Source organism: Miscanthus floridulus, chromosome 2 (genome assembly GCF_019320115.1).
Source record: "Miscanthus floridulus cultivar M001 chromosome 2, ASM1932011v1, whole genome shotgun sequence".
Taxonomy (NCBI): Eukaryota; Viridiplantae; Streptophyta; class Magnoliopsida; order Poales; family Poaceae; genus Miscanthus; species Miscanthus floridulus.
The window spans coordinates 9,694,839-9,716,763 of NC_089581.1; the positions used below are offsets into that span (position 1 = coordinate 9,694,839).

At 48.8% G+C, this 21,925-nt stretch overlaps 2 protein-coding genes across 2 annotated transcripts; one reads left to right on the plus strand and one right to left on the minus strand.

The window, feature by feature from the left end:
* The first annotated feature begins 1,199 nt into the window (after nt 1–1,199).
* Nucleotides 1,200–4,792, plus strand: LOC136516648 (fasciclin-like arabinogalactan protein 16). Its single transcript, XM_066510101.1, has 2 exons — nt 1,200–2,804; nt 4,429–4,792. Exons 1-2 carry the CDS (start codon nt 1,457–1,459, stop codon nt 4,500–4,502), a joined length of 1,422 nt encoding a protein of 473 aa, XP_066366198.1. The 5' UTR covers nt 1,200–1,456; the 3' UTR covers nt 4,503–4,792.
* Nucleotides 4,793–6,421: 1,629 nt separating this feature from the next.
* Nucleotides 6,422–20,133, minus strand: LOC136536075 (uncharacterized). Its single transcript, XM_066528486.1, has 17 exons — nt 19,643–20,133; nt 19,018–19,064; nt 18,774–18,916; nt 18,244–18,412; nt 16,622–16,906; nt 16,137–16,214; nt 15,129–15,785; nt 14,564–15,033; nt 12,211–14,242; nt 11,666–11,716; nt 8,905–10,018; nt 8,166–8,309; nt 7,899–8,051; nt 7,641–7,756; nt 7,185–7,352; nt 6,848–7,072; nt 6,422–6,747 (listed from the first exon to the last, which is right to left on the minus strand). Exons 1-17 carry the CDS (start codon nt 19,968–19,970, stop codon nt 6,622–6,624), a joined length of 6,306 nt encoding a protein of 2,101 aa, XP_066384583.1. The 5' UTR covers nt 19,971–20,133; the 3' UTR covers nt 6,422–6,621.
* Between the last annotated feature and the right edge of the window lie 1,792 nt (nt 20,134–21,925).

Sequence of the window (21,925 nt, forward strand, 5' to 3'; positions counted from 1 at the left end):
TGTTCGCTTGTCGGTTTGGTCAGGATTTATCAGTCAATTAATAGTGTTTTTCTCTCATAATAAACTAGTATCAGTCGGGTTTATCAAAAAAAAAAAAAACAACCAGTGAACAGGCCGTTGACTCGTTGGTATCACAACTTACAGGTAAACGAGGGCAAGTAGTAGAGACACCAGTGGTTAGGGCGTCTTAATTACCCCGTGGCGAAATGCACATGCCGCAGCAAAAAGCTCTTGTAGTCTTGTTTGACCTCAACAATAAAAGAAGATGATAACATACTCTAGCATGGAAAAGAAGCTCGTGATCCGGGCTCTGCTGGCATTCTGGCAACCTGCACCTACCGAGACGCATTTGTTTTTCACGAGAGGAATCGGAACGCACTCGATCACTTGGTCATTTTCTTTTTGGGCCCCGGCCGGAAGTAGTAGCACCGACGGAGGAGTGGAGGACGGACAGGCCAGGCCACGGCCAGGGTCCAGCAAGCAAGCAAATCGAGTCCGTTTTACTTGGAGACATGCTACGCAACGTACTTATTTTAGCCCCCCTGCAGCAGAGTGAACTCAGCATGTAAGTACTGCTAGAATCATTCATAATGTCACGTAATCTGGCGGTTAAATACGGACATGTCACACGTACAAGCTGCGAATAAACTTTTGACCGCAGGCTTTTCAGCCCAAAATCTCATAGGTCGATCGAAACGACCAATGCACACAGGAATCCGTGTCGACCGTGGAATGGCCCCCAATCCGCAAGGGGCTCAAAAAGCTTGGCTGGCACCGTGAAAAGCGCCCGAAACCGGCAGAAATGCTCGCGCGCGGAGGCGAAAACCGCGGACATCCGTTGCGTTGCCGCGCTCGCCCGCCCGCCGCCTGGGGCCCTCGGTCTCGGCTACCTGGCTGCCTTTCCCGCCTCGTCGCCGGCAGCGAGACACGGACGGACACGGGCATGGCCCGGCCCCGACGGCCCGACCTCACCATTGCGTTCCGCCTTTTTCCTCCTTACGCACACGCGAACCTTGTGTACGCGGCCGCCGCTGCGCACACCGACAAATCCCTCCGGCCCCGCCTGCCAGCCTGTGCCCTCGCGCTGCCCCACCCACCACACCGCGTCCGTCGGCTCGGTTGGCTCTGGCTCTGCTTCCCCACCTCTCTCTCTCTCTCTCTCTTCACTTATAAGCAAGCTCTCTCACACACACCACACCCTGCTTTCTCTCTCGACATACAAAGTAGGGAAAAACAACACACCCTAAAGAAAGGCTCACACCACCCACTTACTCCATCCTCTCGCTGTCTTCCCCAGCCAACAAATCGACCTAGCTGGGAACAAGAGAGAAGGCTAGAGGCAGAGGCAGAGGAGGGCAGCGCCACACGCACCACCGAGCGGTAGCAGCGGCGGCGGCGGCGGCGGAGGAGGAGGAGGCAGGGCAATCCGCAGGGACCAGAGGCCGCGCGCGCAGGCATGGGCGCCCCGGTGCACGGCACCCTCGTCTTGTTCCTCCTGCTCCTGGCGGGGTCAGGGGCGGCGGCCGAGGAGACGGCGCCGCAGGAACCCACATTGCCCGCCGCCGGCTCCGGCGCTGCCGGCTCTGCCGGCGCGGCGGCGGCGGCGGTCGGGGTCAACTCCAACTCCGTGCTGGTGGCGCTGCTGGACTCGCACTACACGGAGCTGGCGGAGCTGGTGGAGAAGGCGCTGCTCCTGCAGACGCTGGAGGACGCCGTCGGGAAGCACAACGTCACCATCTTCGCGCCGCGGAACGAGGCGCTGGAGCGGGACCTCGACCCGGAGTTCAAGCGCTTCCTGCTGGAGCCGCGCAACCTCAAGTCGCTCCAGGCGCTGCTGCTCTACCACGTCCTCCCCTCGCGCCTGCCCTCCGACGCCTGGCCCGCCGCCTCCCACCCCACGCTCTCCGGCGAGGAGGTCGAGCTCGCCGCGGCAGGGACCGGCATGCGCGTCGGCCACGCCGCTGTCACGCACCCGGACGCCGTGCTCAGGCCCGACGGGGTCATCCACGGCATCGAGCGCCTCCTCGTCCCGCGCTCCGTGCAGGAGGACTTCAACCGCCGCCGCAGCCTCGCCGCGATCTCGGCCGTGCTGCCCACGGGCGCGCCCGAGGTCGACCCCAGGACGCACCGCCTCAAGAAGCCGGCGCCGCCGGTTCCGCCCGGCGCACCCCCCGTGCTCCCGATCTGGGACGCCATGGCGCCCGGACCCTCCATCGCCCCCGCGCCCGCGCCGGGGCCGAGCTCTGGGAAGCACCACTTCGACGGGCACAGCCAGGTGAAGGACTTCATCCAGACGCTGCTCCTCTACGGCGGCTACAACGAGCTCGCCGACATCCTCGTCAACCTCACCTCCCTCGCCACCGAGATGGGCCGCCTCGTCTCCGAGGGCTACGTCCTCACCGTGCTCGCCCCCAACGACGAGGCCATGGCGCGCCTCACCACGGACCAGCTCAGCGAGCCGGGGTCGCCGGAGAACATCCTCTACTACCACATGATCCCGGAGTACCAGACCGAGGAGTCCATGTACAACGCCGTGCGCCGCTTCGGCAAGGTGCGCTACGACACGCTGCGGCTGCCGCACAAGGTGGTGGCACGGGAGGCCGACGGCTCCGTCAAGTTCGGCCAGGGCGAGGGCTCCGCCTACCTCTTCGACCCGGACATCTACACCGACGGCAGGATCTCCGTGCAGGGCATTGACGCCGTGCTCTTCGCGCCGGATGACACCAAGGCCACACAGACCGCCGACCCGAACAGGAAGCCTCCCGCCATCGTCACCCACAAGAAGAAGATCAAGCTCCGGCGAGGTCAGTACCTTCAGATCTGGACTTGGTCCTTTCTGTCCTGCTCGTATCATTACAGATTGCTCAAAAGTAGCCCACCACATTGTCCTTGTTTCAATAATAGCACCGAAATTTACAGCTCGTAATCTAGATTGGGGGAGGTTTGTAGATTAATTTCGCAACTGATTGTTAACATCAATCAACGCGAGCTGATCAGACTTAGTGGTCAGAATGTTGTCGGTGAGGGTACCGGTGAGTGTTCCGATCCTAGCGGCCAGGATTAATAATTTATCAGCTGGTGGGTGATGAGTACCGGGTAGAATAAAGACGAAGGCGTTGGCATAAATAAAATAGAAGCAGCAATTAGGGTTCCTTACAGTCCAATTGACATGGCCGTATTGGAGGGCTTATGGGACTGTCGGTGCCCGTTTGGATATTTTCTACCATGACTGAACCAACCAATATTACTGTAGTTTCTGTAGGTTTTTGAATGCTGTCTCAAATTCTCTCCTTCTGTAGTACTGGCCAACGTGTGACCACCGTGAAAACATGGATGTGAACTGAAGCAATAGTGATGGTTGAGCATATGCTGGTGGCCGGTGGGTGGTTGCCTTCAGCATCTTTTTGATGGCTGATACCGTTCCTGGGACTGCAAGCAACACTATTCTTTAACCCATGACACATGAGCAACAATTTTGCCCTTTTGCAAAGCATGAAAGTCTCATGCCGAAGCCTTGGTCACGTCCTTGTTGTCATAGTTTTGGTGGAATAGTAGCTAAATAAATTGGTTATGCTTAGAGGTAGGGCAAGGCCGAATTGTGTGCCTTGCAGGGGAAAATAGCGATAGTTGGTAGTGTTCAGACTGCAGAAACTGATAAATGAATGGAATCAAAATCTGGCCTGTGTTAGAGAGGGAAAACCTAAGAAATATACATATAAGCTGAATTAGACAGCTCAATTCAATCCAAGCCACTAAACCTCTGTAGGCCTTGGTTAGCATTTATTGTGAAATCAGATGGCTACTCAAGATTGGGTACTTGGGAGCAGGAATATACCAAAACCTTCTAAGAATGTGATGTGTCTGAAGGGCAGGGACCTAAAAAATCATTAGGCCAGTTCTGCACTGTTGAAACGAAAATTCTCTTGCAATAGCCCTTGCATCATGATCAGGGAGATTCTTCCTCAATGACATTATAGGACTGCGACATAGCAAATTGGCAATGCTGATTGCATAATTTGATACGTTTAGTCTAGCCTTTTTGGGTAATCTTCAGTCTCCGCCCTGTATTTTCAATTCCACATGATTTTGATACCAGGTCCATTCCACCTTTCCATAGATGGTTTTTATTCGTTCCTGCTTGTAGCCTTCGAAGCCAAGTTACCATCGGCCAGGGACCCAGGGTCATGTCCCTTGAGCATGAAAAAAAAAATAGTATATGTTTTAAAATCTGCAAGTTTTCTTTGGCATAGGCATCGGGTGCTGTCCTGCTGATTTGACAAGTTATCTGTTACAGCATAATCTAGCCTTTATTTTTGCTACTTTCTACCAAAGTATTACTTCTTCTGTTGGGCACCATGTTCGGTGTCATTATTTTCTTAACCATGCAGTTAGCCTCACGCTTTTGTTCCCCAACTAAACACACTGCAGGCAAGTTGTTAGAAGCAACGTGCCAAATGGCTGGGTTCTTCGGTCAGCGATCGCGATTCGCAAGCTGCCAGTAGACGGAGAAAGGATTTGATCTCGATGATACCGAAAGACGAACGAACTGATGATGGGCTGGCGCTGGAGAGGGAGGAAGCCGTCCACATTATTATTTGTTTTTTCTTTTTTGTTTATTATGAGAATAATAATGAATGAATCCGGTGGGGGGATGTAAACTCGGTTGGTTGTTGGTGTGTCCAGAAAAAAAAAAGAGAAAAAGAAAGGCAGAAAAAAATTGTCCATACATGAACAAGCCCAGGGTCGTCGTCTGTGTATAGGAAGGTATTAAAAACGTTTTGTTTTTCTGTCATTCTTTGCTTCTGTTCCCGTTTTGACAATGAGAATATCGGGTAAACACACGATCATTCTTACTATTATTCTTTTTTCCTTCTTTTTTTAATATATATTTTTTTCGTGAAGATATTGTCGCATTCGTCGTGATCACTAATCTTTGTAAGATTGCGACTGCGAGGCTGTGTGATGTGTGTCTGGGTGTACCTGCGCTGCACTTGCAAGAGTCGTGACAGTGGGGAGGAATCTTCTGGAGAACATTATGGGGTCTCGTGGTGAACAATAAACCAGAGATGCTCCAAGAAGCTGCTGGTGCTACTGGAGGGTGTTGGGATTCGACGACTAAAATTTAGGAGGCATTATACCGTATGGGATGTTCGAATACTAATAAAAATATAAATTATATAATTCATTAGTACTCCAGGAGATAAATTTATTAAGCCTAATTAATCTATCATTAGCATATATTTACTGTAGCACCATATTGTCAAATTATGAATTAATTAGGCTTAAAAATTCGTCTCATAAATTAGTCATAAATTATGCAATTAGTTTCATAATTAGTTTATATTTAATATGTGTTCAAACATCTGATGGGATAACGACTAAAGTTTAGGAAGAGAAACAAACACCCCCTTAATCAAGCAGGCAACAGCTAATGCCGGATGGCTTTGCAATTTGCATGATTGTATACTACTGTCTATGATCAAGGGTCTTAGTGGCGAACAACTAAGGTCTGCTTCCTGCTATACTACCGGTAACGGTCCGTTTGACAGTGAGGAAAACTCTAGTCCTATACAACAGAACAGACAGAATGGCAGGTAACCTTGCTGTAAACCGAAGATACTGCTGAAGACTGTAGGTGCAGCTATTCTGGTAATCAGTGGTCACTAGTCGCGTGGTCCCGACGGGCGATGCACGCTAATGGTAGCATCCGGGTTTAACGGACGGACCACGGGTTTGTGTCCCAGGAACAGCCGGACAGGGAAGTCAGGAACGGGCCCTGAACGGCTGAACCCATCGTGCAAGTGGGCGTTGCTGGTGTGGTGGGGGTTTCAGGCTTTGAGAGTACGAGCCGAGGGTGAAAACGTTTTCACATCATGACATGGCCACCGGTGAGGCGGTGATTGAGAACTCCGTCAGGACCATGCACGTTAATCGCCAACTCTTGGCGGGCTGAGCCTGAGGCCGGAGCGCGATAAATTCGGAGCGGTTTGTTGGGCCGCGTCGGAACTTGGCCCAACCAAACTCAGACGCGACAAAAGCATCCACCGCCCACCGCCACGGGAATCCAGCCGGCGGCTACGTCGGGGCGTTGGGCTGCCAGCTGCCGGGTTGGTGGCCGGAGAAGGCGACAGAATCCCGTCAGAGCTCGGCGAGCAGGTTTCGCGTCGCGTCACCGACGCGCACGGCATATACTAGTAGTATATATATATAATAGTATCAGACAGAGACAGACAGATATGGCACATGAGAACGCGACGTGAAACAAAACCGTTTGGAACCTTAGTTTAGTTTAGGTTTGTTTGATTCACAAATCGTATTTTTTAGTCAACGAATAATATTTTTTTCTTACGTCAAATTAGTTAATAGTATTTTTAGTCATGACTTATCAGCCAAACAAACCAAACGAACAGGGCGCAAGCAGTCGAGCCGATCCTGGGGCCTGCGGCGGCCTGCCTCGATGGCACATGTACACGTCTCGAGCAGCTTCGAGCCATCTCATCTCATCAGTCCTATGCTATGAAGGAAGCCAGTTACCACTTGCTAGTACCGTCTCTACAGCAACTCTACTCACTCAGGTCCAAACTCCAATCATCATCTACACGAAGCAGGAGCTCAGGGTGATCAGGCCATCCTGAGTGCCTCCCTGAAGCCGATGCTGAAGCTGTTCTGCAGGCCGGCCTTCTTGGGCAGACCCACCGTCGGCTTCTGCATCATTGCAACGAACTCGTTGTAGTCGATGCGCCCGTCCTGCATTTTTTTTTTTTGAAAAGAAAAATCAGCCACGGGTTCAGACCAATTCAGATTTAGAGCTCTCAGACAGACGGAACGAGGGGATATATATACTGACGTTGTCCTGGTCGACTTCTCCGATCATGTCCTCCAGCTTGACGTCGCCCAGGCCGAACTCCTCGCACGCCACCTGCAGCTCGTCGGCGGTGATGTACCCGCTGCCGTCCTTGTCAAAGTACTGGAACGCCGCGAACAGGTGGTCCTCCCGCTCCACCTTGTTCAGGTGCAGCGTCGCCGCGATGAACTCGCCGTAGTCGATCGTGCCGTTGTTGTCCACGTCCGCCTGCGTGTTGCCAAGCACAGGAACAGTCATTTTTTTTTTCTTTCAGCAGGGAGGGATCTCAGTCCGTGACTTGGATCCAAGGTCTAAAACAAACTGGAGGTGGATCGCTTACCGCTTGCATCAGCGCGTAGATCTCCGATTCCTGGAGGTTGGCGCCCACCTTCTTCAGGCCCACCTTCAGCTCCTCGAACGTGATCTGCCCACTGTTGTCCGCGTCGATCATCTTGAACATCTCTTTCAGGCCGGCGATCTCGTCCTCGGATAGGTTCTCGGCGATCACCTGCAAACAAACACCAAACCTAGATATCAGGACAAAGCGGCCGGGTTTGGCTGGATTCTTCGGCAGGAACAGCGTTCAGTTCAACCATGCATTTGGATGGATTGCCATTTAGTATTTCCTTTTGTTTTGCATGAATCTGTAATGCGTCTTGCATCAGCCAAATGGCCATACAGCAGGTATTGACTGGGCGCATGAGTACAAGGGCAAGACGATGGTAGCTAAGGTCCAACACCAATGCACAAAATAAAGAGGTGTGTGAAACAACTCTTTCAAGACCAAACCACTTACCCTAAGAGCCATCTTTTTCAGCTTATTCATTGCCGAGAACTGCTTCATACGAGAAAGAACAGCGGAATCCAGCGGCTTATCAGGAGCCAATCCACCAACCTGAACCCACGGATGCCCTGAAAGATGATAACAGACAACACTGCTTCAGCAATTACAGCAGCTACAATGCACTGTTGAAGGGATGCAATTCTGCGAAAATGGGAATGATGCAGGCATGAATGGGGAAGCGATGTGATTGATGGTAAGTCAGGAACTCACGTAGAACTTCATGAGCAGTTAATCTCTTCCGTGGGTCCCTAATAAGCATTCTCCTCACAAGATCTTTGGCGCCTTCGGTGATGCTGGGCCATGGCTCTGACTCAAAATCAAGTCTCCCGTGCAAAACCTCCTCAAATATGCCCTGCTCGTTCTCTGATTGACAAACAAATGTAGAGCGTGATCAGTGCAAGAGATTGGCCAGGAGATTTGCATAATGCTGTATTGCTGTATCACTATCATTGGACTGAAAATTGCATAGTATTTCACCTGCCCAAAATGGTGGCACTCCACACAGCAAGATGTAAATGATTACACCAGCACTCCAAACGTCTGCCTCTGGACCATATTTCTTCTTCAGGACCTCTGGTGCGACGTAGTAAGGGCTACCCACGACATCAGTGAATATTTGACCTGAAGTAAGATGGAACATAAATGTTGAGGGAAATGGAGAATGATTGATATCACAAGGATGGAATGCAGAGTTGCAGACTAGTAAATATATGAAGCTGTATGTCTCAACTGTTGGTGGCACAAAAAAATCCTTCGAAATAAATTTAGTGACAAGGATCAGATTTTCACCGGTACAGAAACAAAAACATAATGTAGTATCACTAACCACATATCACACCTAATGAATGAAATATTCTGAATTCTAATTCTGGTGAAGATCGAATCGGTAAATTGAATAGCAGATGCCATTCCTCTGTAACTGGTTGAAATAGGGTCATCAAACAGCTCTGGCAATTCGGACATATAATAACAATTACCGCATCATAATTGGTTTGATGATAAATTGAGAAGCATGGCATTGCATCACATAATGTTGATAAAATGCTGGTGGGATGGGAGCACATAACTAAATCATGGATCAAGTCAAAGGAAAGAAAAACAAGGTACAAAAATACCAATTCGGATTGACATGTAGGGTTTCTTCTTTTTTTTGAATGATGAAAGGTTATGTTCACAACGTCAACAACGTATGAACAATGTGATCGCAGAAACTCACCAGGGCGAAAGAAAATGGAGAGACCAAAATCAATGGTCTTGAGAGCGGCCTCCTCCTTCTGGTCAGCGAAGAGGAAGTTCTCCGGCTTGAGATCCCGATGCATGACGCCCATGGAGTGGCACACCTCGACGACGCCGACGATGACCCTGGCGAGCTCGGCGGCCTTCCTCTCGGTGTAGTGGCCCTTCTGCACGATCTTGTCGAACAGCTCGCCGCCGGCGCAGAGCTCCATGACGAGGTGTACGGCGACGGTGTCCTCGTACGCGCCGCGGATGGAGATGACGTTGGGGTGTCCCGCCAGGTGGTACATTATCTGGATCTCCCGGCGGACGTCCTCGACGTCGTCGTCGGTGACGAGCTTGCGCTTGAGGATAGACTTGCACGCGAACTCCTTGCCAGTGGCACGCTCCACGCACAGGTACGTGGTGCCGAACTGGCCCTGCCCGAGCCGCCGCCCCAGGCTGTACTTGTCCTTGAGGTTATCCGTCTTGCGCTTGAGCACGGAGCCGACGAGCAGCCCGGCGCTGGACACACGCTTCACCTGCGGCACCTTGGGACGCGGCCTGGGCGGCGCCTCGGCGGACGAGTTGGGGCTGGGGCTGGCGTTGGCAGGCTTGGCGTCCTGCGTGGCGGCAGCGGTGGCGGAGGCCTTGGGCGCCGGCTCCGAGTGGGAGGCAGCGATCTTGACGGGTTCAGGGGCCTTGCTCTGCACGGCGACGTGCACGTCGGACGCTGGCTTCGGCGGCGTCGACTGCGACCGGCCCGGGCTGGCGCCGCCGGGGCCATTGGCGGCGGCGGGCAGCGCGTCGCCGTCCTGCGGCGTCTTCCACAGCACCGTGGAGACGGACTGGAAGAAGCCGTTCATGGTGACGCTGGGGCCGACGCACGTGTTCCCCATCGCGGCGGGCGGCGGGCGGGGCGAACACGAGTCGCCGGAATCTTTTTCGGGGCGGGCGCCCAAGCTGACCCCCGCTCGGATCCAAGAAACACAGCTCTCAACTCCTCGAGCTCCGCGCCGGTTCAGATCACGTCGCGGATATATGGATGTATGTCTCTTCCAGCATCCGGGAACATACCTCTTTCGGGCAGGAGATCGGATACCTCGCGCGGGAAACTATGGAAACCCAAGATATGGAAAGAAATGCGCCGATCGCCTCGTCGAGTGCGTGTCGAAGTCAACGCCAGACAAGGTATCCCGGAGCTCGCAATGCAGAAATCTGACGCCTTGGGACAGCACCTACGCCTGCGCATCAACAATAATGAAGCGGCGAGAGTGACAGCATGGCCACCGAGCTCTGGACCTCGTCGTCCTGCCGGCGCGGCAGGTGGAGGAAGAAGAAGTCAAAGGCGAGCACTCAGATGCTAGAAACCAAATTGTTCAAGGCAGAGAGAGGGGCAGGAGGACAACCTCTATAGAGGACGGAGGATTACAAGGAAGGGGGCGGCAGCTCGACCATGACCATGATAGGCAGCTACTAGCTTGAAGAAGACAAGAAGTGATGAGAGCATAAAGAGGGGAAGCGGGGGCAACAAAAGGGCAGGAGCTGAGGGTGGAAACGCGGGATCCCTCGTTACGTGCGTGAGGGGAAGTATGAATGGACCAAGAAGCGAACAAAAAAGAGATCCAGCAGGAGGCGGAGGGACCTCAGCTGTTGATGTCTAGCTGTTGATGAGTTTGACATGGCACGGCGAGGAAGGAGCAGGAACTAGGAGGAAGAGGGCGCGAAGTGGGGGGCGGCGAGGGGGCACGACGCCCGTGTGTCATTGTTTTGTCCTGTCGCCCCGGCTCTTCCACTTCCCTGACAGCGGAGGGAAAGAAACGAGCACCAGCGAGAGCGCCTTGCGCGTGGGTGGCCGACCGACCGGGTCGCGCCGCTCCGCTGTGCAAAGTCCAAAGCGCGTCGCCGTCGCACCGGGTCCGGCAGCCAATGGGCGTCCGGATCTCCGGCTCTCCCAGACTACCACCAGCCGCGGCAGGTGGCCGGTAACATCCCAGTTTCAGCTGTGCCGGACAAAAAATTCCAAATTAGGTGCCCGTCCGATTACGGATTAAACATAGGTGCCGAGCGGTAGCTTTCAGGGAGAACCGGTCAAGCACACGGGAACGACAACACAGCGTGGCGTGAGCACGCAACAGCTCACGGAAGACGCGTAAACAATCAATGCGTACGCATAATTAGTTTGGATAGGGATTCTACGCTACAGTTCTGACCTTGTTGTGGAATGTAATAAACCAAGAACAAAAATACAACAGTGCATTACACTCCGAGACAAATATACCGGAGGCAAACCACAGAGAAGAAATCAAGACGGCATTTGGGGCCAAGAAAACAAAAATTACACCTGGAGACACATCTTTGTTCTATTTTACACCCCAAGAGCACAAGCATATTACACAACATGCATGCCGACTCAGATGAGGAAATGAATTGAGTGGGGCAGGATGGGTTTACAAGCCAACCATGAGTAGGGCTGGCGAGCCAGCTAGGCTCGGTCCAGCTCGAGCTGGCTCGTTAGGCTAACGAGGCAGCTCGGCTCGGCTCGTCTCGTTACCGAGCTCGAGCTGGACTCGTTTAGCTCGTAAGCTACTAAAAAAAATAGGACATACATGTTTATAATGTTTATGCTACATTAATTCCAGAAGATAACGTCCACCATTATGCAACCATACATAATTAATACATATTAGGTTCATCAAAAGTATCAACCATGCAACATAGCTGGTCCTCATGCAGTTCCAGCATACTAACTAGTTGCTTGCCACCACAAACTTAGGAAAGTCCGCAGATTCAATGTCAGCATCATCTTCTCCCTGAAAAACAATCCATAAAATCAACATTTAAGTACCACAACAATTATAAAATTAAAATTCATATGAAACAGCTAAAAATAAGGATTACATACCAACAGAATAGGTGTACACTTCTAGGTCAGCATCATCATCTTCTGGTTTCATGGTCGTGGGCTGATAGGCCTTAGCTCGTTTCAGCTCGTGAGCAGCCTCGAACTGGCTCGTTAAATTAGCGAGCTAGACTTCCAGCTCAACTCGTGAAAAAGTTAAAACGAGCTGAGTCGAACCGAGCTGAGCCGGCCACGAGTCGAGCGAGTTGGCGAGTATTTTGTCCAGCCCTAGCCATGAGATATATGGTGTTAACGTCCTGCTGCAGGGAAATATGTATGGCCATAAAACCTCATCGTAGTTAACTTCATTCCCTTGATTATAAACCGAGGCAAGGTTGGTACCAAGCGGTGCAATGCAATCCCAAATGACACCACTGATTGCAGATTCCAGAGGGCTCACCCTTATCTCTTCTTTGTTGTCCTTTTGACCTTGATCACTCTTCGGTTTGACTTGTCACCGCCACCACCCCCGCTGCCCAACGAAAAATTCCCACCCTGGAACTCTAGACTGCCAGCAGCTGGGAAGGACGGGTTCTGCTGTGCTGAGCCTTGTTGGCCCCCAAACTGAAAACCCCCAGCTGGCTGGACTGCCGGAGCACCAAATACCGGGGCAGCAGGCGAGATATTCTGCTGTCCAAATGATGAAGAACCAAATATTGGCGCTGGCGCAGGTGCCGCCTGACTAGTGTCATCTGCCATGCTGTCTTCGTTCATCTGATCATTTCCAGGGGGAGCCATGCCGAAGTCTGTGTTGGTATTAGTCATTCCAAATGTAGGCAGTGGAGACGAGTTCATGCTAGTGTTTGCTGAAGTAAATGAGAAAACTGATGATGGTTGAGATGAGAACGTTGGAGCTGGCTGCGCTCCAAATGCAAAACCGCTGCCTGAAGAAGCTGATTGCCCAAATGTAAATGTGCTGGGTGGGGATGAACTTGAGCCAAAAGGGTTGCTAAAAGCTGAGGCTGAAGAAGCTGCGGAGGTGCTGGCAAACACACTCGTACTGGCTACCGTTGATGCACCAGCAGAAGAGCTAGGTGAAGAAAATGTGAACCCAGTACTTGAGCTAGAGCTAAATGGGTTCGCAAACGTAGCTCCAGTTCCAAATGGTGAATTGCCAAATCCAGCCCCTGATGTGGAAGTTGTTGCTCCAAAAGAGACAGTCCCAGGTCCAGATGAGACTCCTGCTCCAAAAGACACGGTCCCAGGTCCAGATGAGGAGGCTCCTGCTCCAGAGGACACGATCCCAGGTCCAGATGAGGAGGCTCCTGCTCCAAATGACATGGCTCCGGGTCCAGACGAGGTAGCTCCTGATCCAAAAGACACGGCTCCAGGTCCAGATGAGGCAGCTCCAACTCCGAAGGGAACAGTCCCAGATCCTGATGAGGAAGCTCCTGCCCCAAAAGAGAGAACCCCAGGCCCAGATGAGTGAGTTGCTGCCCCAAAAGCTGATGAAGTTCCAGGTGCGGAAGATGAAGCTCCAACACCAAAAGATATGGTCCCTGAACCAGTCAAGGAAGCTCCAAGTCCAAAAGATAAGGTCCCAGATCCAGACGAGGAAGCACCAACTCCAGGAGTCATGGCCGGGAATGGTGAGGCAGATTGTGGTTTTGAACTCTGGGATGGTTGTTGCATTGTTCCCTCTGATTGTGTGGGCTTACTACCAAAGAGTGTGCTAGCAGCTGATGGTTGAGAGGTACTACCAGCAACTGATGATGTGCTGAGGTTAGTAGATTGGGCTGGCGAGCTGAACCCAAAAAGGCTGTTTCCAGAGCTCGGAAATGTAAATGATGGAGTTGAAGCAGACTGTAAACCTGGTGCAGTGGAAGTACTAGATGGTGCACCCATAGCTATGCCAGCAGCATCACTTGAAGCTGCAACCAGGGAGAAACTAGGTGTAGATGTGACGGGAGAACTTGAAAAGCTTGCGATACTTGATGACACAGGTGAAGTAAAAAGTATCGATGATGGCTTGCTGGTTGCATCTGGTGCCACAGATTTCACTTCATCTTTTGCACCCCTTATACCAAATGATATGGTGCTAGCTGCCTTATTCTCAGCAGTTGTGCCATCTGATTTAGCTGATGTTGCCACTGACGAGCCAACCGGAGCGCTGGAAGAAAAACTAAATGCTGTAAATGCAGGAGACGATGAAATAGCTGGACTGCTACTGGGTACAGCAAATATGGAGGTGGAAGCAGCAGAGTTGATAGCAGGTTTATCAGTAGGTGGAGCAGTTTCGAGCTTTGGTGGCGAGTATGAGAAGCCATTGCTCAGGCTCGAAGTAGATGTCGCAGAAGTAAAATGGAGAGGTGCGTTCAATGTTGTTGGTGCAGCTGAGGGCAACACCTTGTCCGATGATTTAGCTACATCTTCTGCTTTTTCTGTTTTATCACCTCTCTCTGGACTAGTGCTGGCAAATGTTGTGGGCTTCGTGACACTGGAAACATAAAAAGCAAAAGAGATTAGCAGACTTAAAAACATTGAAAACAACCAGGCTTACATTCCAGGAGGATCAGCTTTAAGACTATATAGATTTTTTAAATGAATCACTAAGTTATAAAAAAAAATATGTCTCCACTGTCCATCAAGGATCCACATCCAATTACTAACACCAAGTCTAACCAATTTCATGATAAGATAAATACTCAATCTCACAGTAACACATAAGACATTGCAATTATGGTGCACATTCTTACTACTAATAACGTAAACGGTCCCTGAAACATCAAAAGAGAGACAAGGATATAAGAGAAATCACCTCTGCCCAAGTGTGGATTTGTTTTTTACAGTTGATGTTTCCGAATCTGATGCAATTGACTGCTTGATGCCAAAAATAGAATTTGAAGCACCAGTCTGTTTATCGTCCTTAACTGAAGCAAGTGGCATTGCTGATACACCAGTTGCAGGACGGGTGCCAGGAGGTGCATTTGAGAATGCAAAACCGGTATTGTTGTCCACAGAAGGATTGGGAACTGCCTTCCCAGGATCATTAGATAAAAGCAAACCACCAGATGAAGGGACAATTTTAGACAGTGATGCTACAGGCTGTTCACTAACCGGAGAACCAGCAATGTTCTTCTTTAAGTTTGGTTCGACCCTTTGCTCTGATATATTTTGTTCAACCTTCTGTTCTTTTCTATTTGAATCAATTTTTTGCTCAGTTGTTTCAACCTCTATCTTACTTGATGGAATAGGGACCTCCAGATCATCATCCAACTCTGGTGAGTCCTTGAAAACATAACGGTAAGAAAAAGGTGTCAGGTCACAAGTATTGGATACATGACTGCATTACATTTGATAAAAAGAGTACACATTTCTCATACCTCTATCACAGCCATTTTAAAGCCTGGCGTCAGTGATTTAGAAGCAGAAACTGAGTTCCCCAAAAGGGTAGGTCTATCAGAAAAGGCAGCTTTTGGCGGTACGTCTTCTATTATATTTAGCTTGTCTTTCTTCAACAGGGAACCATTCAAGTTTGTATCAAGGGGTCCATTTGCACCATCCAAATCTTGAAACTTCAGGGAACTAGATTGGTGATACATACTGCTTGGCCCAGCATCTTGCAAAACAGGTTTCTTTGACATAGAATTACTAGCATTCGGAGTAACAGACTGCTGCTGTTTTGGCGATGGAGCTATTATATTAAGCTGCTCAAATATCTTCTCAGCCATCTTGTTTGATTGAGCAGGTATGGGTGGAATGCTATCACTAGATTTACCACCTCCCCCATTCTTTTTGGATTCTAGGGGTCGCAGAGATTGACTACTCCCAACCAATAGTCTTTTTGAGCTCGAAGACTGAATGGATGTGCTGTCTTCGGTGAAATCAGAACCACTTGTATGGCTAGTAAGAAGGCTTCCTCGAGGATTTGCACGAGAATCTCTAAAAGAAGACATCATATTTGACTTCTGCCGAATTCTACGAATGGGGCCTATAGATCCAAGTTCATTCTCTAATTCAGCCCCACTTCGTTTCAAGACCTGTTATGAAGATGAGAGTATAGTGAGAAAACTCTGGTGCATAAAGTTCAGACCACGCAGAAGTTACATACACCTCAAAGAAAGTTCCTCAATGATGTATCCAACAAGCCTAGATTCCATGATATTATACAAGGATCAATAAAACAAGTTGATATGTTGTCTTCTATCATATAAATACTTGCATGTGGCACATCACGGACATCAGGAGGAAAATCATAGATTTTACACGTTCACAACCATAATTCTGTAACGTATCCACATCGCTTTCTAATATGTGTGTATAATGCAAGAAAAAAAATGCATACTTCAGTACTTAAAGCTATGCAGTACTACAAATGTTTAATAAATTACCTGCCTGCCACCAACATGCAAACTTTGTGCTCGTTGGGGCAATGAAGACGTGTTCAAATTGTTGGAATAGTTCTGACCCTACAAGATGCATAAACAAAAAATTACTTCCAATAACTTTGGAAGCTCTTCTCAACTCATTAAATGAACAAGTAGAAACTTTCTAGCGCCGTAGAACCAAGAGCATTCTGTGTGGAGCACATACAAATAAATATGTGTTTGTGACCTCTGGTGAAGGAAAAAGGTGATATCCTAGAACTCATTAAGTCAAACTATTTTAAATCTGACCAGCACTGGCCATCAATATTTGTCAAGTATAAATGAAAAGGTGATACAAGTAAAATTAGATGATAATGCAATTTTATAGTAGCATTTACATTTGATTGTCAAAATTATATTTTTGAGGCCATTGCAATGCAAAACTATACTTATCAGAAAACTAGCAACCTACAAGAACCTGACATAATGTGCACTAGATATATACCAACCTTAAAATATGGAGAGCGAGACATTCTATATATCGCTGACCGCCCACGTAATCCCGAAGTCCCATAGCCATTTACAGGGAGACCAGGGTTTTCCTTCCGAAATTCAAGTGGTGCCTGAACAATTGGTGGTCCAGACCTCCTATCATTGGCAATGTTGCTTGCTTCACCTTTATTCTCAAGAAACAATCGGCTCCGCAGACTACTTGATTGGAGTTCCCTCGAATAACGAGAGCTCATATATTGTATCGCGAGTTCTGCAGGAGAACTAGCACCATGATTATGTACCTGTAAAAGTGCAAATTAGATAGGAATTAAATATAAAAGGTAATAGAAGTTTCAGACAACAATACCTAAAAGCAAAGCTACATTTGTTAGCTTCTTCCTAGCTCACTGAATGGTTGATGCTGCAAGTCAGCAATTGTATATATAGTAGTAAACAGTCATACCAAGACAAATTATTATGCTTACTGAGCTACATGCATCCAATCAGACTAGTGATTTTACATTAGTACAGGAAAAAACATGGATCCAACAATCTAACCAGCTTTATTAACAACATATTCTGGAGTGCAATAACAACAGGCGTTGAAGCTAATAATCTAAATGTGCACAGGTATGTCATTTGCATCCCTGAACAAAAACTTGAGACCTATGTGTATTTAGGCCCCCCAAGGCCCCAAACTAACTGGGAGCCAATAGGGAACAAAAACTAGTTGACATGGCATGGGAACTTATTTCAAACATAAGCTGTTGTTTTTCACATGTTTTTTATCTGAAACAAATTATAAATGTAGAATTGCCAGTCTTTAATTTAAATGAGGTCTTTAAATTATAAGGAGAAAATCTCAGTAATGTTCCATTATTCTCATTTAGCATACACATAACCAAAATTGACCTTAAATAGGGCCTAGTGTTTGGTAACATAAATTTGCAGTTCTAAGGGATCTAAATGATACACAATGTAGACAAGGCGCATCGGCAAGCCTAGGCATAATGGACAGTTTACCAAAAAGGCAGTGAGAAGAGAGGAAGAAAATATGAAGAGTAGCTGGGGAAGTTGACGGCCAGGCCAAGCAGCCACCATCTCCCCCACCCCCACCAAGCTCGGCGTTGATGGCCGGCGCAGCACTCCCTCCAGGAAGGGTGGCGGCAGAGAGGAGGGGACACAGAGATGGGATGTGTACCCAGCAAGGAGGGAGCAGTAGCACTGCAAGCAGTACATTTTGGACATCGAGCAATCAGGAGTTCAGGATTCAGGTTAGTCGCGAAGAAAAGGGGTATAGACTCGATGGTGCGCTCGGCCTGCCTCTCCTTCCCCTTTCTTCCCTTTATTTATCTTTTTCCCCATTCTTTGCTACTTTCTCTGCTGCATTCTACTGTTCCTAGATTGGTGTGACATCACCTCGCCTCAAGCCTTCACCTCCCCCTACCGCCTCAAGAGCCTTGGTGATACACACAGAACTCCAAGGACAAAGGAACTATAAATTGTACAAGCCTTCCTCTTGTGGCTCTAACTAACAGCATGAAATTTCATGGTATTCAGGCATTGGATAACAGAATTTTCTGTTATTCCATATTCACGAATAACACAAAATTCTTGTATGAGCAAATTGAATCCTTACTTTAACAGCTGGAGAATCGTCAATATCCATATGACGTAATGCTGAGCCTCCGATTCCATCAATCCTGATACTTTCTTCATTCTTTTCCTCACGAGAAACAATTGATTTAGGTGGATCAGATTCAATGGTTCTTGCATGCAATAAGTCTGTAAGACGATCAAACTCAACCCTGCAAAGTAATGCTCGTCATGAACAGCTTCAGTAGCATTGAACAAAGAATACATTGTGAAAGCAACACGCAAGCACAAACAGAGGAAAGGCGAAAGAATACATTGTGAAAGCAACACGCAAGCGCAAACAGAGGAAAGGCGAAGAGCACACTGTGTGCAGCAGTACAACAAAAGGGAATCTCATTTGAAATATGTTTTAGATTGGAAGAGGTGGAACATCACAGAACCAGATAATAGCCACTATACCAGGGGTGAGGGTGAATGCTAGTTATGAACTGAGAATTTACAAAATACATTTTAAGAAAAATATAGCAGATTAAACACAAGAAATTGAAGAATAGTAATTATGTAGATACATACTTAGTGAATGTCTTCCGCATTAACAAGTGCTCTACTTCAGACAATGCTTTGTCATCTGATGTGCCAACTATGCTCTTCCCTTTCTCCATTCCACCCTCTGGGATTGGAAGCGAATCCTGCATTGAGTTTTCAAATGTTCTGGTCTGAACAACGGTGAACCAAATGATACCAAATAGAACACAGGCTCATTAAACATAATATATAATGTGTTCTGTTTAACTGCAAACGGTCAGTTGCTACTTACAACATGTGTTGAATCAGGTAAGTCCTGTTTTGGCTCATTATTTTTTCCTGCAAGCACAAAAAACTGCGATCAGACCAGCAACAATATAATTTATTAATTTATTTAGAGGTAATCATTACACACAATCGCTAATAAGAATTAAGATCCAACAGTAAGAAAGAATGGGGAGAGTAAGAGAACCCTTTTATTTCGCATCCACCAATAAAAACACAAGGATCCAATAGGTTGGACACCTCTCGAGCACTAAAATTTAGACTCTAGCATACACCAATCAATCATTGTGACATATTTCCTTTTGAAGTATATAATCAAAGCTAAACAATGCTAATGCACTATATACATAACTGCAAACCACGGTTTCAAAGCTTTCCGTTTCTGCAGGAAAGCTCATGTGAGCTACCACGGCAAAACAACTCGGCTTCATCACGAGCTCACCTCTATGTATCCGCAATACATCTGCCACTGCCAAAATCGCCCAAAACCTTACGTATGTGCTTACCAATGTGAGGTAAACCCTAGCATGCTTGGGAAGCCCGAAACCCTAGCCCCAGTCAAAATCACGGACGGTTGTTGCAGATGCCAATCTGAGGGAGCAGAGAGGAGCACAGATGAATCTTGGGCTCACCAGGAGGCGACGACAGCGGCGGAGACGGGGCCGGCGGCGGGGCGAGGCGCTTGCGGAACACCGAGCCGAAGAGGCGAGCGGCGCCGCCCGCGATGAGGCGGGAGGCCGGGTCCACCAGCCGGGACACCCAGCCACCGTTCCCACCGCCGCGCTCCCCGCCCGGCTCCGAGGATGCGGAAGCCGCTGCTGCTGCTGCAGCAGCAGCCGCAAGGCGGTGCGCGGCGGCGGCGGCGGGGGGCCGTTCGTAGGGCGTTGAGGCGGCGCGGGGCGGCGGGCGGCGCCGGATCTTCCCTCCGGCGCCGGAGCCGGCGTACGGGCTCGGGTACATGGCGCGGCGGAGGCGAGGGCGCGGGGTAGAGGCGGGAGCGGGGGCGGAGGCGCGGGGGTAGGAAGGGAAGGGGGTGGAAGAACGCAAGGAAAAAGCTAGGGCTTCCGTTCCGCGAGTCGCGTCGCGAGGCCCGTGTGCAACGCAGCCTCTCCTGTTTCTGTTTCGGTGCTCGGGCGTTGTTGGTGTGCGCGGAGCGTGGGCAGTGTGGGCTGACGTTCGGATGTTAGGCCCTGTTTGGTTGGGCTTTTGGCTTTGGTTTTTGGTCCTAAAAGCCAAAAGCTCAACCAAAGGGGCTGTTTTTGAAGGGCGCTTTTTCAGAAGCAGCTGCTTTTTCGTAGTTCATTTTTGAAAGCTGGGTTGACCCTGCTTTTGGCTTTTGGCTTTCTGCTTTTCGAAATTGGTGGAATAAAAAGCTCTTCCATAGTTGTTTCAAGAGAGATAAAGATAAAAGGTATATTTTATACTTGTTTAACCAAACAGCTTTCAGCTTTTCTACAGCTCACAGCCCACAGCAGCTTTTCCACAGCTCACAGCTCACAGCAGCTTTTTCCCACAGCCACAGCTCAACCAAACAGGGCCTTAAAATTGCGTTCGGGCGCCTGCCGCTTTCCGGGCAGCCCATTAACGTCCAGATTTGGTCGTTTGAACACGATTAGAGCCGTTAATGCAAAGGATGGTTCGAAATTTTGAACAGCCTTCCTTTTTGGCGCCGGATATGGCATGGGTGCTCCTTTGCCGTTATCGTGACTAATAAATAGTAAATAGTATATTTTTATTTGACACTTGCAGTTATATGAGTTTGAACATCCAAGTTATAGATGCAAAGGTTTGAAGTTTGTAGAATAAAATAAAGCGGTGGGAGCATGCGTTTAATTTAAATTATAGTAATAAAATTACTCAACCAAGGTCATGTTCGCCTTATAATCCATACTTTTCAGCTTTTTTTTCAGCCGGAACAGTGTTTTCCTCTCACAACAAATCAGCCAGAACAGTGTTTCGGCTTTAAACATGGCCACCAAAAACCATAGAACATGTCAATTCGATATAAGTTCTAAAAAAATGAAGTCAGTATGTTTCCCTCTAAAATCTCCAGGGCATTTGGTGTATGAAACACAACGTTCAATCCTCCTCTGTTGTAAAAAAAAAAGTTCAACCCTCCTTGTTAGTTCAAAGCACGTGCTAGCCTTCCAAGTTCCAAATTATAGGTCATTTTTGTTTTATCCTAAAATTATCTAAATTTGACCGAAAGCAAAGCAAAAATATATTAGGCTCTGGATCAGGTGGAAACCACGTTCCTGTGCAAACTTTGGAAACTATCGATCTAGACCTCGGGCTGCGCATCCAATGGCTAGAGATGGAGGTGGGGCTTTTTTGCACTTAAACGTCCGCGCCCCAGCACTGCTAATCATGTTGTTTTGCAAATCACCCCTCCTCTAATCGCAGCGCACCCAGCAAATAGGTCCGTGTTATCGCCCGGCTGTCGATGTTTTACCACCGATAGCCTGCCACGGGGGTACCTGGGGCAGTATGTTCGGGCTTCGGCGTATGTCGAACTCGATGGTTTACGCAAGAGACAGCCGATTTATCCTGGTTCAGGCCCTCAATCGTAGATCGAGTAATAACCTTACGTCCAGTCGGCCTTAGCCTTTGCGTTGGATTGATTATGATCTGCTCTGTTCTCCTCTTTTGACAGGAGCATTGCCCTCCTTTATATAGTCAGGAGGCCAGAGTCCTAGTCGGTTTACAATGAGATTTCCTAGTAGGATTACTTGATAGTTCTACTACTAAGATTTACATGGGAAGAATCCTAGTTGAACTAGATCTTCTCTCTCCCTTGCGGGGTATCTTGTGGGTCCCGTATCGACAAGCCCCCGAGCACTTCATGGTTGAGCTCTGAAAGTCTCGCTCTGCCCCTTCAAATCTTGTTGAGTAGGAATAAGATGTCATCCGAGTGC

What these genes read in the sequence shown, in the direction of transcription:
- LOC136516648 (XM_066510101.1), top strand. Translation starts at nt 1,457, where the DNA reads ATGGGCGCCCCGGTGCACGGCACCCTCGTCTTGTTCCTCCTGCTCCTG. An exon ending in GAAGATCAAGCTCCGGCGAG is followed by an intron (nt 2,805 to 4,428) that starts GTCAGTACCTTC and finishes AACACACTGCAG; the next exon opens with GCAAGTTGTTAGAAGCAACG.
- LOC136536075 (XM_066528486.1), bottom strand. Translation starts at nt 19,970, where the DNA reads ATGTACCCGAGCCCGTACGCCGGCTCCGGCGCCGGAGGGAAGATCCGG. An exon ending in ATGCGGAAGACATTCACTAA is followed by an intron (nt 18,413 to 18,773) that starts GTATGTATCTAC and finishes ATTACTTTGCAG; the next exon opens with GGTTGAGTTTGATCGTCTTA. An exon ending in GAGAAGTCGACCAGGACAAC is followed by an intron (nt 6,748 to 6,847) that starts GTCAGTATATAT and finishes AAAAAAATGCAG; the next exon opens with GACGGGCGCATCGACTACAA.